Source organism: Akebia trifoliata, chromosome 11, assembly GCF_017979445.1.
Source record: "Akebia trifoliata isolate Shusen 1 chromosome 11, ASM1797944v1, whole genome shotgun sequence".
Classification (NCBI taxonomy): Eukaryota; Viridiplantae; Streptophyta; class Magnoliopsida; order Ranunculales; family Lardizabalaceae; genus Akebia; species Akebia trifoliata.
Window position 1 is genome coordinate 2,760,328 of NC_141385.1, and position 16,092 is coordinate 2,776,419.

Consider the following 16,092-nt stretch of genomic DNA (forward strand, 5'->3'; position numbering starts at 1 on the left):
ATGAATTATAGAGAAGACTTTGACGAATGAACATTTGGAAAAATTAAAACCTTCAAATGTGGTAGTTATAAAATTAAAATTTAGGACCAAGGTCATCATCACATTAATATCTTTTAATGGAGAAAGAGATAACGTGATGGGACGGGAGTGGAGAGAAGGAAACCGTGGAGTAGACGCTGATGATAAAAAGGAAAGACACTTTTCTTACTGAGTAAGATTTTAATTAATCCAAAAGGTCAATCCCAAACCACTGATTCCTCTAGATTTCATGGAAAAAACTTAAATCCAAAAGGTCAAAAAAATCAAAAACCGTTTTTTAAACTTCATCCAAGGTTTGGAAAATGAATGGCTAGCAAACTTCCACGTGACTCCTAAATTTAAAATTAGAATTCAACTGTGAAGAATAATTTTTTTAAAATTGTTTTGTTGAAAGTTCATTGAATTTTTTCCTCTACAACCTTTAAGAATCGGATCATGTTTTTGGACACCACATGGTGAGCCCAAGAACCCTTAGTAAGGGTGAAATCCTTACCAACTTAGTAAGGTTAGTTGGACTCTTTTTTTCTATTCTTGAAAGCCATAGTCACGTTAATAATAATAAAAAAACACGCTAAAGATAATTACATGCACGCCATCACATCATTTTTGTCACTTTTGTATCTCCGTTTGTGTCATTCAAGCATTTTCCTTCTTTTTTATAACCAGTCAACCAGGGCGTTGGCATCATCTCACCCACCACATGTTATGATTGAGACTCGAAGTCATTTATGTGGATGAGCATATTGAGACTCGAAGTCACAACCTGGGAGCACACCCAATTGCATCTTACCATCTCAACTAACTGCATTTCTGTGGAGGGGCATATTGAGACTCGAAGTCACAACCTAAGAGCACACCCAGTTGCATCTTACCATCTCAACTAACTACCAATGGATAAGTATTGTACTTCTAGGTACTAACCAAATTAATTTATGAGAGATTTACTTGGCAGACCTTACTTTGTTAAGTTTGTTACCCACCAAACCTTAATTTATCAAGTTTCTTACCTCGCAAACCTTGGAATGGGGATCCACGTCATAAAATTCAATTTGATGCGATTAATTTATTACTTATATTAACATACGTTGGAGAGTATCCTAACCGTTTCAATTTGTGGCATCCAAATACATGATCTTAAATTACAAGATTATAAAGAACAAAATTCAACTTTTCAAAAAATAATTGAAAAAAAAGTTAATTTCACCGTTGAATTTTAGTTTTAAATTCAAAAGTTTGGTAACCATCGATTTCAACACTTTCGATCAAGCTCAAAAAGATTTTTTTTTTTTTTTTTTTTAAAGTTCTTTTGCATTAGAGTTTTCCCATGAAATCTAAAAGGTTGTGGTGCTGGATTGCCAATTTGATACTTCATGTGAGTCAAATGACGGTCAGTCATATTTGAAATCTTACTAAATACTAGCCTAATTCAAAAAGTAAAGTTGTTCAGTAACAAATCGGAAAAGTAGGGGAGTTTTTGTAATAAAATTGCAACAGATAGGTTTGCCTAGGGTGTCAATGGTTACTTATTTAATCGAAACCGAACCAGATTCATTATCGAATACCCCGACTCCGGATCCTTTTTTATTAGAACCAATTAGAGCCGGGTCTAAAATGGAACTGGAACTGTTAGGTTCTATCCAATGGGTACCCCCGTCATCCAAAAAAAAAAAAAAAAAAACAAATCTTAATCAAATCAAAGGAATCTCTCCCTGTGTGCATTGGAGCCAAACCAAATATAAAGTGATCGAGGCTTGTGTTGGCAACGAACTTGTAGATCAGGAGCTTCTCGTCTCCTTCGATGTAGAAACCTAGGAGCTTAACAAGATATCTATGTTGAAGCTTAGCCACTAATAGAACCTCATTCTTAAATTTATCTTTACCTTGTCCTGAATTTCTCGAGAGCCTCTTAACTGTGATTTCTGGTCAATCAGATAGCCTACCCTAGTTGAGAATACATAAGAAGAAGTTGGATAAAATAAAATAAAACTAGCTAATTCAAGTAAAATTATTAATTGTTACCTTTTTTTTCTTGTATTTTAACATTTTAATTACCTTATAAACAGCACCAAATCCACCTCAGCCTAGCTTATTAGCATCTGAGAAATTATTAGTAGCAGCTTCTATTGTATTAAAGTCGAATTGCAATGATTCCAAACTTGTAATATCCTCCCCATCTTTGCCAAGGTGAATATAATGGAAAATATGAAACAAACCTTGTGTAAGGACTATTGACGATCGATGTGCAACAAGCAGCAATTTTCACAATAACTAGTCTTGTATTTCTTATTCATTTCTGATGGCTAACTCGAAAAGTTGACATGGGTTTCTCACTTGTCTCAATTTTTTCCTCAATAAGGTTAGTTGGTTTGAACTTTAGATGATTTCTCTTTCAGTTCTTTATTCTATAATTTTCTTTGATATGAATTTTACAATAACATCTTTTAGATTTAATTCTTTTCTTTTCTTTGGTTAAAATTTATTTAGTTATTGACTGAATCTTTTAAACTTGAGAAATAATCTATTTTCCATCTTCAATCTTAAAATCGAAGAATCAATTTTATTATGGGTTGTCTATGTGGAACATATTCATTGAAAAAATTAACCCGATTCAGAGTATTGAAATAAAACATCGTCTTTGATTCACAACAAATAAAGTTATTGAACTACTCTGTTTTTTCATAATGGTTTGAAGAACCATATGTCTAACTTGATTTGAATCAAAGTGGCCATCTATTTAGATTGTTGATGATCAATGTGAATGTAAAAGCAATTAAAATTCCGACGTAGCAATTAATTCTTCAAATTTTCAGTCAAGAAATATATAACTCAGTTTTTTTGGAGCTTGTCTTCATGACTAATTTGATGATCGACTTGTTTATGTTTCTATCCGTGTTTTAGACAAATAGTTGCACCAGTTTTTGAGAGCAAAATTAGTCATCATAATAGATTAGATGATTAACAATGGGTACTTACCATCAAACTTTTTCTTTTTCCTTCTCCTCCGTGACGAAAAGCATATGATGATGGTAATAGAGAGAAGTACCACCTGTCGTTGCAACTCTTCAGATTCCTTGGGACTGAGGCAGTACGCCGGTCGATTAGGTAAACTGGACCTCGAACAAGGTCGATCTAATACTGAATATCCCTCATAGATGGTAGCCCAAGAGGAAAATCCTATGGCATCAGGTCAGAAAACTCTGCTAGCAGCTGCTGCTCCTCTGTTGGTAAATCTAGATTCACATCTACTGCACTATTCTCACAAGGCAGCAAAGCATAGACCATGTCTCCACGCTCAATCTCAACTAAAAACCTGGACATAAAAAGCAGGTTAATATTATTGATTACCGGGGTAGGAGTGGTTCCTTCCTGACAAGGTGCCAACACAATCTTCTTCCCTTTGATGCTAAAGGAATATGTATTTTTTCGCCCATCATGAATAACATGAATAACATTGTGATCATACTGCCAAGGTCTGCCTAACAATACATGACAAGCATCCATAGACACAACATCACACCAAGCATTATCAAAATATCTCCTGCCGATCAAAAAAGACACTAGGCATCACCTATCTACTGTTACCTCACTGCCTTTATTCAGCCACAACAATTTGTACAGCTTGGGATGACGATCTGTCTTCAACTGCAATTTCTAGACAGCCTCTTCAGACACTACGTTCTCACAACTGCCATTGCCAATGATCATAGTGCAAACTTTATTTGTAGCTGTGCATGTCGTGTGGAAAATATTGGTTCTCAACCAATCGTCTCCTGAATCATCCTTGGGAGTCAGTAGACTCTTACGAACAACCAGAGTCTCATGGCCATCTCCATACAGCACATCTCCATCTTCATCATTAGCATACACAAGCTCTCCAATCTCCTCAGTTTCGTCTACTACATCTTCCTCAATCAAGAGAATTTCGCCTTTCTGACTAGCATGCTTCCTATACTCAGTCGCTCTATGTCCATGTTCACCACATCTGAAACATCTAATATTTGAATTAGAATTACCCTATGATGTGGGACTCTTGTGCTTTGTTCGCTTCTGATCATTGGCCTCTTGTTCTGCTGTTTTTCCACAGCAAGTGCACACTGGTATACTTCAAAAATGGTTCACAATGAGTGAAGGCTGAGGACATCTTGTAGGGGCTGTAGTAATCTTCCCAAATATCGTGCAACCATCTACTCTTCCATCTCAGATAAATCATTCTAGGCTATCAATTGATAGAGCTCCTTCGTGTAATCATCAATCGATTTCGAGCCTTGCCTCAATGAATGAAGTCATTGAAACAAGGTTTGAATGTAGCCGAATGGAAGGAAGTGACCCTTCATCTTATTCTTTATCCTCTCCCAATCAGTGATCTTGGCTTTGCCATGTGATAAGGTCCCAATTATTCGATTTTGGGACCGTAATTATACTAAGATTACTATCGTATAAATGTTAGTTCATTTAAATAATTGCAAAATTAAATTATTTATCCAAATTAATAGAGCTAATGAGATATTATTGCTAATTGTAGATAAATAAAGCGCACGTGAAAGTTATCAAATCACAAAACAAAGACGGTTACAATGTGCGAGCAAAAAGGAATCCAACAAAATCTCGACGAATTCGGCCGCCACGTCACCGCTCCGCGATGGCCCCCTAGTGCTCCGCGGTGATCTAGAGTCATATTGCCTCAAGACTTGTACTGAAGTTTTCAAATGTTTCAGTGGTTGTAACTGAATGGGTCTTTCGAATCAAATCATCCGAAAAGTCGACCTAATAACCCGATTACGAATGTTATAAATTAGACGGTTGATTTCAAAGAAGGGGTCCCTCTTGACCCTCTTCTTCTCCCTAATTTCTCTGTATTTTTCTTAGTTTTCTTTTAGAAAGAGTTTTTGTAGTAGTGAGAGGATCAAGAGTTGATTGTGTTAGTTTTTCCCCTATTAGTTCTTATTGTAATTCTTTGGAGAAGCCATCAAAGAAGGAATCAAGTTGTATCTCTGTTTTACATTCTCTTCTTCATCTGCTATCTTCTTTTATTTTCTTATTGTTGCAATATGATCCTTACAATGATCGGCTAGATCCTCTTTAGATAGATCAAGGATGCCGAAGTAAGTTCATTCTATTAATGTTGTTTCAATTCTATATTTCTATGTTAAATGTTAAATTTGTGAATCTCTCTATGATAAGATCATCTAACTCATGCTTCTAATTCAAGCTTTGATGAGTATTACTTAAATAAGTTCAAGAACACTCATGCTCTATGATGAATGGAAGCATAAGTTGAATAATCTTGTTTAAATCAGAGATCTTCATGGATACTCTTGGGTTACAATTAATAGTTAGATCGAATCATCTTCCGATCCATGAGCAATGACTTGCTATGTAAATTGAGTCATATTCATAACGATTCAACATTATTGGATGACTTGTGATGGTAGACTTGAATTCTCTAAGCTTTTTCTTCTAGATTTAATCCTCTTTTTTATTACTAATTTCCATTTTCTAATTTGTTACAACTTTGTTTTGTTTTTAAAGAATCTATTTTCTAACTCTGTTTTGGCATTTTAATCCGAATGAGCATTTGAATCCCAACTGTCCCTGTGGAACGAATTCGACTTACTCAAAGTCCATATCTTAATCTCTCTTTTTGCAATCTACACAGCAAGTTTTACAACCGATCAAAATGGATGCTTGTCTCGTGATCGCCTCAACTGCTCCCACCACACAGATGTTTTACCTTTTTGTTTGATGACGACTAGTTTCACTTTGACACGATCTGGGACTTCCTTATGCTCAAAAATACGCTTTACTTCATTCAGCCAATCAACGAATCCTTCGGCCTGTAACGTACCAGAAAACTCGGGCAGATCCACTCTGAAATCGAGGTCTCCATGACGATCCTCCCGACCACAGTGCTCCCAGAATTGAACATGATTGTGAAACAAGTTTTCGAAACTGGAATCAGAATCGTGATCTTCCATCTCACAATCACTGAAATCCTACGTTGTTAGACGCCGGGTTAACTCTGCAACTTGCCTCTATAAATCCTCAAACATCACATCTTGAACGTTACGATCATGGTGTGGGACTTCCTCGTTCGAAACCTGCTCGCGACGACCACGACCACCAGTTATGGAAACTAATGAAATCTCACCCCAAGAAAATGCTGAGGCTCTGATACCAACTGACACCAGACAAATTAGCGATTATTCTGCAGGCTAGTTTCAATAGATAATTCACAAGGAAAACCACAAGCGAGTTGCCCCAAAACACAGAGAAACACCTCTTTTGCTCAATTCAAAATTATGCCATTCACCCATGTCCAAAATCAGCCCACAAGTCAGGCTGTATGGTTAAAAATTGTCATTATCAGAATTTAACTAAAAATAGCAAAAAAATCCCAATAATCATGCCAAAATAAAATACGTAATAAAAGAAGTAATCTGGCCCAAATCAGATTCAGAATCACTTCCTAAACGATGAATGAAATATTACCATAACGCATCCAAAACTGCCCCAATTAGGAAAAGATCACAACTACTTGCCATCTTTGCGTTGATCTGCCAACTCAAGGTATCTCAGAGCCAGCAACGTGCCATCTGACAACTCAGCCTCATCTGACTCGGATCCTCTTGCATCAGTTTCTCTCCAGCACATGTTATGATTAATATGTAATCTACCTCATTTTAGTGGACGGGCATATTGAGACTCGAAGTCAACCTAGGAGCACACCCAGTTGCATCTTACCATCTCAACTAACTACATTTCTGTGGAGGGGCATATTGAGACTCGAAGTCACAACATGGAGCACACCCAATTGCATCTTACCATCTCAACTAACTGTCGATGGGTAAGTATAGTACTTCTAGGTACCGACCAAATTAATTTATGAGAGATTTACCTGGCAGACCTTACTTTGTCAAGTTTGTTACCCACCAAACCTTAATTTATCAAGTTTCCTACCCTGGAAACCTAGGAATGGGGATAGGCGTCATAAAATTCAATTTGTTGAGATTAATTTAAACTTATGTTAACATACGTTGGAGAGGATCCTAACCGTATTAATTTGTGGCATCTAAATACATGATCTGAAATTACAAAATTATAAAGAACAAAATTTATAGAACTTTTCAAAAATAATTGAAAGAAAAAGTTAATTTTCACCATTGAACTTTAGTTTTAAATTCAAAAGTTTGGTAGCCATCCATTTCAACACTTTTGATCAAGCTCAAAAGGATTTTTTTATTATTTTTTTAAATATTCTTTTGCATATTTGAGTTTTCCCATGAAATTTATAAGGTTGTGATGTTGGATTACCAATTTGATAATTCATGTGAGCCCAATGACCCTTATTAATATTTGAAATCTTACTAAATACTAACCTAATTCAAAAAGTAAAGTTGTTCAGTAACAAACTTGATAAATAGGGGAGTTTTTGTAAAAAAATTGCAACAGATAGGTCTGCCTAGGGGTATCAGTGGGTACCTATTTAACCAAATTGATAGGAACCGGAACCGTTAGGTTCTATCCAATGGGTACACCCATCATCAAAAAATAAATAAATAATGTTAATCAAATCAAAGGAATCTCTCCCGCAGTGCATTGGAGCCAAACCAAATATAAATTGATCGAGGCTTGTGTTGGCAACGAACTCATAAATCAGGAGCTTCTTGTCTCCTTCGATGCAGAAACCTAGGAGCTTAACAAGATATCTATGCCGAAGCTTAGCCACTAATAGAACCTCATTCTTAAATTTTTCTTCACGTTGTCCCGAATTTCTAGAGAGCCCCTTAACCGCGATTTCTGGTCCATTGGATAGCCTACCCTGGCTGAGAATACATAAGAAGAAGTTGAATAAAATAAAATAAAACTAGCTAATTCAAGTAAAATTATTAATTGTTTCTTTTTTCCTTGTATTTTAACATTTTAATTACCTTATAAACAGCATCAAATCCACCTCTGCCTAGCTTATTAGCATCTGAGAAATTATCAGTAGCAGCTTCTATTGTATTAAAGTCGAATTGCAATGATTCCATACTTGTAATATCCTCCCCATCTTTGCCAAGGTGAATATAATGGAAAATATGAATCAAACGTTGAGTAAGGACTATTGATGCTCGATGCGCAACATGCAGCAATTTTCACAATAACTAGTCTTGTATTTCTTATTCATTTCTGATGGCTTACTCTAAAAGTGGACTTGGGTTTCTCACTTGTCTCAAGTTTTTCCCCAATAAGATCAGTTGGTTTGAACTTAGATGATTACTCTTTCAGTTCTTTATTCTATAATTTTCTTTGATATGAATTTTACAATAACATCTTTTAGATTCAATTCTTTTCTTTTCTTTGGTTAAAATTTATTTAATTATCAACTGAATCTTTTAAACTTGAGAAATAATCTATTTTCCATCTTCAATCTTAAAATCTAAGAATCAACTTTATTATGGGTTGTCTATGTGGAACATATTCGTTCAAAAAATTAACCAAATTCGGAGTAATGAAATAAAACATCATCTTTGATTCACAACAAATAAATTTATTGAACTACTCTGTTTTTTCATAATGGTTTGAAGAGCCATATGTCTAACTTGATTTGAATCAAAGTGACCATCTATTTTAGATTGTTGATGATCAATGTGTAATGTAAAAGCAATTAAAATTCAGACGTAGCAATTAATTCTTCAAATTTTCTGTCTAGAAATATATAACTCAGTTTTTTTGGAGCTTGTCATGGTGACTAATTTGATGATTGACTTGTTTATGTCTCTATCCGTGTTTTAAGACAAATAGTTGCCCCAGTTTTTGAGATCAAAATTAGTCATCATAATAGATTAGATGATTAACAATGTGTACTTTACTATCAAACTTTTTCTTTTTCTTTTCTTTTTCCTTCTCCTTCATGATGAAAAGCATGAGATGATGGTAATAGAGAGAAAGTACTGATCCAATGAATGAAGGAACAACTATGTTAACAATAATTCTAGATGAATTCTTTCCACTTCCTGCTTGAAACAAGACCAATTTTTTATAAGTAACTCCACATTGTAAAACACAATCGCACAAAACACAAGGATATACGTGGTTCAGCAGTGTACATGCATCCACCGAACCAAGACAAGAACAATCACTATTTTCTTGTAACTTTTACGACCCCAAAGATCTCTACTTATAAAATCGAGAGTTACCAAAACATGTAAAATACCCCTAAACAGGAATCCTCAAAAATAAAAAATACCCCTTAAGAAAATATTACACAATTGAATCATGTTTTTGGATGCCACAAACATATCGGATCAACAAATTTCCTTTTGTCTAATATCATTTGTGCCACATTTTAAAGGACTATTGGGATGTCAACAAAAAATCACTCATTATGTTTACTCTAACTTCTAAGACAATAGTATTTAAAGTCTTGATTTTCTAACTCCCCTCCTCTGACATACACCCCCATACTCTCCCTACATGATTATGCATAGAACCATGGATTTTTTTTTCCTTTGGATACACAACTGCACATCCTCAGAAAAAATGTGCAATTGTGTATCCCAAGGAAAAATCTTTGGTTCTATGCACAGCGACATATGGAGAGTATGGGGGTGTATGCCACGTGGGGAGAGTTGGAAAATCATTATTCTAGTATTCAACTATCTCCAGCTGTGTCATTTTTGACCAAAATTATTAAAAGTGGCCAGGGCTTCGAAGAATGGTAAACCTCTAGCTTTAGAATTAAAATCCTAATTAAAAATTGTAATCATATAAGATAAGAATAATGATGATAACTGACTCCTCTTCTACTCTCCTGACGTGGCATGTGCATATAACCATAGATTTTTTTAGTAATGATTAAATGACTCCCCCACTTGGCATACTCAATAGACTCCCTTGACGTGATGTGCTACAACCGTAGATATGTACTCCTCGGGATACACAACTGCACATCTCCATAAATATTTGCAGTTTTGTATCCCGAGAAGTGCAGATCTACAGTTCTAGCACATGTCACGTTGGGGGAGCTGATTGAGTATGCCAGGGGAGTCATTTTATCACAACTCTAGCACATGTTATACTTTCTATCTAGCTTTTCTTTTTTATTTATATATCATGTCTGGTGGTGATGTTGTATGCAGTTGTTAGCTGGCATTCTAGTTAAGGTTAAGTTGGACTCCAATGGTGTAGAAACAATTGATGGTGGTTTTGCCTTTGGGGTGGCCGGTGGTCTGCATTTGTGGCTATATAGCTGCATATGCGTGGTCATGGGGTTCAGCGGGGTGGTTGTTGCCGAGTGACATATGCCCTCCTGAAATTCAGTCAACTGCACAGCTTATAAGTCTTTGGTACCATCTGTATTGCACCGCCATCTTCGCTATATCATTCCTGTGGTTTGTATGTAAGATGGGCTTGGTGTCTTCTTTGTATTTGTGGCCATGGTAGCTCAATTGACGTTGCTCATCTGGAAAGGTGTGCCTGAGACAAAGGGTATGCGATTTGAAGAGATATGGATTGTGTGGAAAAAACAAGGAATATGGGGCAAGTACATATCCGATGAATTTGTGATTGAGATGGGTGGTTGCTAATTTGAACTGTTTTGCTGTACACCCCTTGTTTTAATTCTTATAATTATGATCATGGTAACTAACAATGTCGAATCCCTTTTTTATCAAAAAAATATTATAAGGATGCTTTTCTTTATAATGTAGTTGACAGGGAAGTTTGTCACTTGCTACCCGGTAGACCCTGAAAATATTAAAGAAGGATTAGAGTTGTAAAACCAAGAATCAAATCACTGAAGAATTTGAGTTGAGAAACTCGTCTCCTCCTTTTCTGAGCAGTTCCATTTGGAAGAACTTCATGGTAGGGATGCTAGATGAGGACACTTGACATTACTTTTGTGCATGGTTGACGAGTCTCGTACTGTCATCCTTAACCCAACGGTACTACAATCATCAATAAACATTGTGAGCTAAGATCCTTAGCTTTTGAGATACATTCGATGAAAAAAATCAAGATAAAATCACAAGATTACAGGGTTAGACCAAGCCTACGTCCATGGATGAGAGATGAAAGAGCTTTCACTATATTTGAGAACAATTATAGTCCTAATTTATGTAACTATAGATTTTCCAATCCTAAATCAACTCCCTCAAAACCATGTCAAATATTCTTATTAGATTTTTTTACTACCCCAACTTCGCCCCTTTGTGACTCTTAGGTTGGGTGTTTGATGAACAGTGCCCATCAGGACCTTAATTCAAGACATCTCACACAAGATTTAGCGCTATCTTGTTATTTCCATTACTTTTCTGACTTAATCAAAGCAATCAGAATTGGGTTTTCACATTCTTCACCATTTACCTTGATAGAATAAACGACTTACATGAGTTTGAAGCATTAAATTTCTGATTTGTACAAGAAGTTATGCAGATGACTTCAAAATTGCGACTTACATTCTAACCCATCATACACTCGCTTAGCTTAGCGAGGCGAAACACCTGAAATAGTTAACTCATTAACAGAATAATCCAAGGGCTGATCAGATTGTACGGCAAATCGCCCCACAGAGAATGCAGGTTGTTGTGGTTGATCAAGGGGTACAGCTTCACTTCCCAGCATTACAACAACTGATGACATGTTAGGTCTATTGTTTGCATCTTCTTGGACACACAACAATGCAATATGGATGCATTTTAGAAATTCAGTTGAGGAATATGGCTCAGTTAGCAATGGATCCATCAATTCCAAACCTTCACCTTCACTCCATAATCTCCATGCCTGCAATATTGTTTCATGAGTCAGATTTAAGAAATATTTTCGAACCCAAAATACATTTCATATGAGCTAAGAGAGAAACCAACATAAGCAAGAAGGCTTGGAGCACGTTTGGAGAGATGGAAGCCTGCATTCTTTTTACCAGTTACAATCTCTAGCAAAAGAACTCCAAAAGTAAACACATCAGACTTTATTGAATATAGTCCCTCCATAGCATACTCCGGAGCCATGTATCCGCTATTTCAAAAAAAAAAAAATCTTAAGTCATCGATAAAACTTAACACTTAAACATGAACTTTTGCATCATTTACATATTCATTTACCACAAAGGAAAGAGATTGTAAATTAAAATAATGTACAATTTCTTTTTGGCTACGCAAATAATGTACTTACTATGTTCCAACTATTCTACTAGTATTAGCTTCACCCATGTTTCCTCCAAAAATCCTTGCCATCCCGAAATCTGAAATCTTCGGATTCATATCTTGATCCAACAACACATTGCTGGCTTTGAGGTCCCTGTGAATGATTCTAAGTCGAGAATCATGGTGAAGATAAAGAAGTCCTCGAGCAATTCCAGTAACTATGTTAAGGCGTTTTCTCCAATCAAGTTGTGCCCGTCGCTTTGGATCTTGCCAAATGACAAGGGAAAATATAGTAAATTAATCATATTTCTAATGTTAAACTTCTTAGGGATGATTAATGGATTTATTATATTAGCATATTACCATCTTAATCACAAATCGATGGTTTTTTTATGTGTAGAATTCCAATTCCTATATTTTGGAAATTTAAAAAATAAATAAATAAATAGAAAAGGGAAGGCTGATTAAGTTCCAAACCAAAGAGGAAGACATCAAGGCTGCTATTCGGCATGTACTCATAGACAAGAATCTTTTCCTCTTCTTCTATGCAACTACCAAGGAGCCTCACTAGATTTTTATGTTGAAGTTTCATTATTAATAAAACTTCATTCATAAATTCCTCTGAACCTTGCTCAGAGCTGCTTGAAAGCCTCTTAACTGCTACTTCCCTTCCATCAGACAGCACACCCTGTAGAAGATTTATTCGATATTTCTCGATTAAAAAAATATATACCAAGGCCCATTCATAATTATTCAATTATTTGTAGTTAAAATATTTCCAAGCTAATGATGGTTATTTGATAAGTGTAGTCGGTAAAAAAGGGCATTACCTTGTAAACTGGGCCAAACCCACCTTGTCCTAGCTTATTTGAATCAGAGAAGTTGTTTGTCGCTGCAAGTACAGAAGCTAAACTGATCAACGGAAACTCTTGAGGCTTCATTTGATCTCTTCCTTGCATGTTTTGGTGCGAGAAATTTGTTCTCGAAGCTACTGGACTGACAGATTCAATTTTCTCTGGAAGAAGCAAAGTATGTTAACAATGGGAGGAACTTTCTTTGAAAACATTGTTCGTAAATGGGATATGATTGTAAATTTGGTCCCTTAGTTGTGTTGTGAGATTTAATTTTGTTGATTTGGTAGGTCTTTAACATCATAAGATGGTAGTATGACCAACTAAGTTTTATGGAGCTAAATGTTGGATTGTTAAGAAGCATTGTGTTAATAAATAGATCGTAACAGAGGTGATGATGTTGAGATAGATGGGAGGAAAGGCTAGGAAAGATAAAATTAGAAGTAAACACATTTGAGAAAATGAAGGAATTGTTCTTATAGATGATAAACTAAGAGAAAGTTGACTGAGATTACAAAAGACTTGACTACGAACAAAGTGGAATGGAAGAACAAGATTCATTTAGCCGACCCCAAATCTTAGAGTTAAGGCTTTGTTATTGTTTTAATCGATTCTTTCTTCTTAAATGAAATCTTCTTATATTTCCATAAAATAAAAATAATGATTGATATTTACGTTTTCGTGCTCTTTTCCTCTGAAGACGATAGCAAGCGTAGGAACACAAGATAGCTAGCACCACAAATACCGGTACAACCGTAAGAACTACAATAAGCAATAGTTTCCCTCGGTCACCTACAATTCATGATGGATCGAGTCACTTCTTTGTAACAAATTCTTTAAGAAAACAGAGTAAATATACATCACAAGATGAAACTACGAAGTTACTTACCTTTGTTAGGTGTCTCAGTTGATTCGCCAACTAAAGGGTATAGCTCATACCTTAAGTAACAATTTCTAGTATAAACTCTTGCGCCTCGACGAAAATAACAGCAATCCAGAATAGTTTTTATAGAACTTTGAAGACATCTATCACAATCACTACCAGATAAATCTCTAGTGCACTGAACCATACCATAAACATTTTCATTTTTCCTCGAATTAGTTTCTCCAGTAGCATACAAATTTGTTGAGGAGGGATCTAACGTTGCTTGATTCGAAAGGTTATCCAACATCTTCCTCACAACAAGACTAAACTGATCTGGGTCTGTAATATTTTTCTCGTTAAACAATGGGAGATTTGTCGAATAGTCCATAACGCCGAAAAATTCTTCGTTAGAGTAACGCAATTGGCAATATTCCTCCCATACGATCGCTTTTGTACTAGTGGAACATAGATTCTTGATGTGCTTAACTGCTCCTGATACACATTCAAGGCAGGTGTGAAGGGAAACATAGCGATAGCAGAGGAAATTGCCATAGACTCGATACGGATCATCGCCAATGGTGGCGTTATAGAAGTAGGAGATTGAAGCATTAGAGGAAAGATAATTCAGGAGGTTATTGAGATTATCTTGAAAGATACTATTAGGTGTAAAATTAGCCGAATCTGAACAATTTTCATAGGGAGGACTCTTATAGGGAGTATCGGCGAGAGCTAGGGGATGAAGCAAGGCGAGGAGGGAAGCAAGCAAGAGGAATCGAAATCGAAATCGAAATGATTCTGAGATATTTGGAGAAGGTCCCATATCTTGCTTTAGTGATTCCCTCTATGAAGATTGGGGACGATTAAAATGAGCACTTTAATTTGGATAAATTTGGAAAAGTCTACTAAAGGGTTCAAATATTCTACAAATTAAACTTCAATGGTATTGTGTAAAATAATAAAGAAGACGGCTTGGGAGGACTAGAAGTATATTAAAATGGTGATGAAGGTGGTTTCCTAGAAAGTTCATCTCTCTTACCAAGACCCAAGTTGCACTCAAGAGAGAAGAAATGGCTAAGATATTAAAGGAAGATAAGAATCTCCATGTCTTTATCAGAGTGACAACCACATGGGTTTAGATCAACCAATGAGATTCAGATCAAAGGGAAACTAGGGGACCTACTTTAAATAGGTTGACTTTGACTATAAGATTGAAAATTAGGAGAGGTGCAGCGTCAAGCACGTTCCTTTTTTTTTAATGGGAATTTTTTAAAGGAAAATGCTGAAATGACACAGGGCATTTACTAAGATTCTCACAATTCTAACGTGGGATGTACGCATAACCATAGATGGCTTTCTCGTGATACGAGTAGAAATCATTTATGATTATGTATATATCTCCACGTCAGATTTGTGAGAATGACAGGAGGTTTCACATTGAACTTGAGGAAAATTAAATTGTTATAATTTTGACAAACTTGAGTTAGGTGTAATAGAAATTTTCAGAATCTGATGTAGATTTTGGATTATTTCTGAATGTAAAAAAAACCTTGGAGCAGCCCCCATCTTCAAAGAATTGATAGAACCGTTCCCTGAACATGACACGTGGCCTTCCAGTTTTGGTGAAAATTTAAGATACCTATATGTTTTCTTCCAAACAGATGACGACAACGATAATAATTAAGGGGGCCCAAGGTGATCTCTCACTCAGTCTGTGATGTTAATTATATTGGACCCAAGTTGAGTTGAGTGAGGCAACCAAGTTGACAATATTAATTTTTAAATAATACTCTTTTATTATAACATGAGTCATGCTGAAGTGACATCAAGATTGTACCTCACATGGCACTTTCCTGCTTGATGTGGAAGTCCCTTGCAGAAGTGTGTAGAAACGATAAATGCTGTTTCAATTGTATCTCGATAAAAAGCACTTATGATTCCTACACATATCTCCTATAAGATAGTGCGATGTGATTGATAAACATACAAGAGTACAACCGTAGTGGAGGACAATTAAGACAGAAGAATGTCATCTTTCTCCAATTTGATCTTATTAGTAACTGCATCATCATACAAATCTAAGAACAAAAGGAAAAGTAGATGGCTTTCTTCTCCTAATTATGTTATGGCCAGTAGGAAATAGAAAAGATGCAAGATTGAAAGATACACATGACTCGCAACTTCCACATGTATATACATGGATGCACTACGTCAT

At 35.7% G+C, this 16,092-nt stretch overlaps 1 protein-coding gene and 1 pseudogene across 1 annotated transcript; both read right to left on the bottom strand.

The window, feature by feature from the left end:
- Positions 1–6,071: 6,071 nt before the first annotated feature.
- Positions 6,072–8,069, bottom strand: LOC147390317 (cysteine-rich receptor-like protein kinase 34 pseudogene; annotated as a pseudogene).
- A 3,053-nt stretch (positions 8,070–11,122) lies between these two features.
- LOC147390318 (cysteine-rich receptor-like protein kinase 10) lies at positions 11,123–14,931 on the bottom strand. The gene is made up of 7 exons (XM_086458670.1): positions 13,905–14,931; positions 13,691–13,807; positions 12,995–13,179; positions 12,642–12,852; positions 12,193–12,430; positions 11,886–12,036; positions 11,123–11,802 (listed from the first exon to the last, which is right to left on the bottom strand). The coding sequence occupies exons 1-7, from the start codon at positions 14,698–14,700 to the stop codon at positions 11,506–11,508; spliced, it is 1,995 nt and encodes a 664-aa protein (XP_086314796.1). The 5' UTR covers positions 14,701–14,931; the 3' UTR covers positions 11,123–11,505.
- Positions 14,932–16,092: the final 1,161 nt, after the last annotated feature.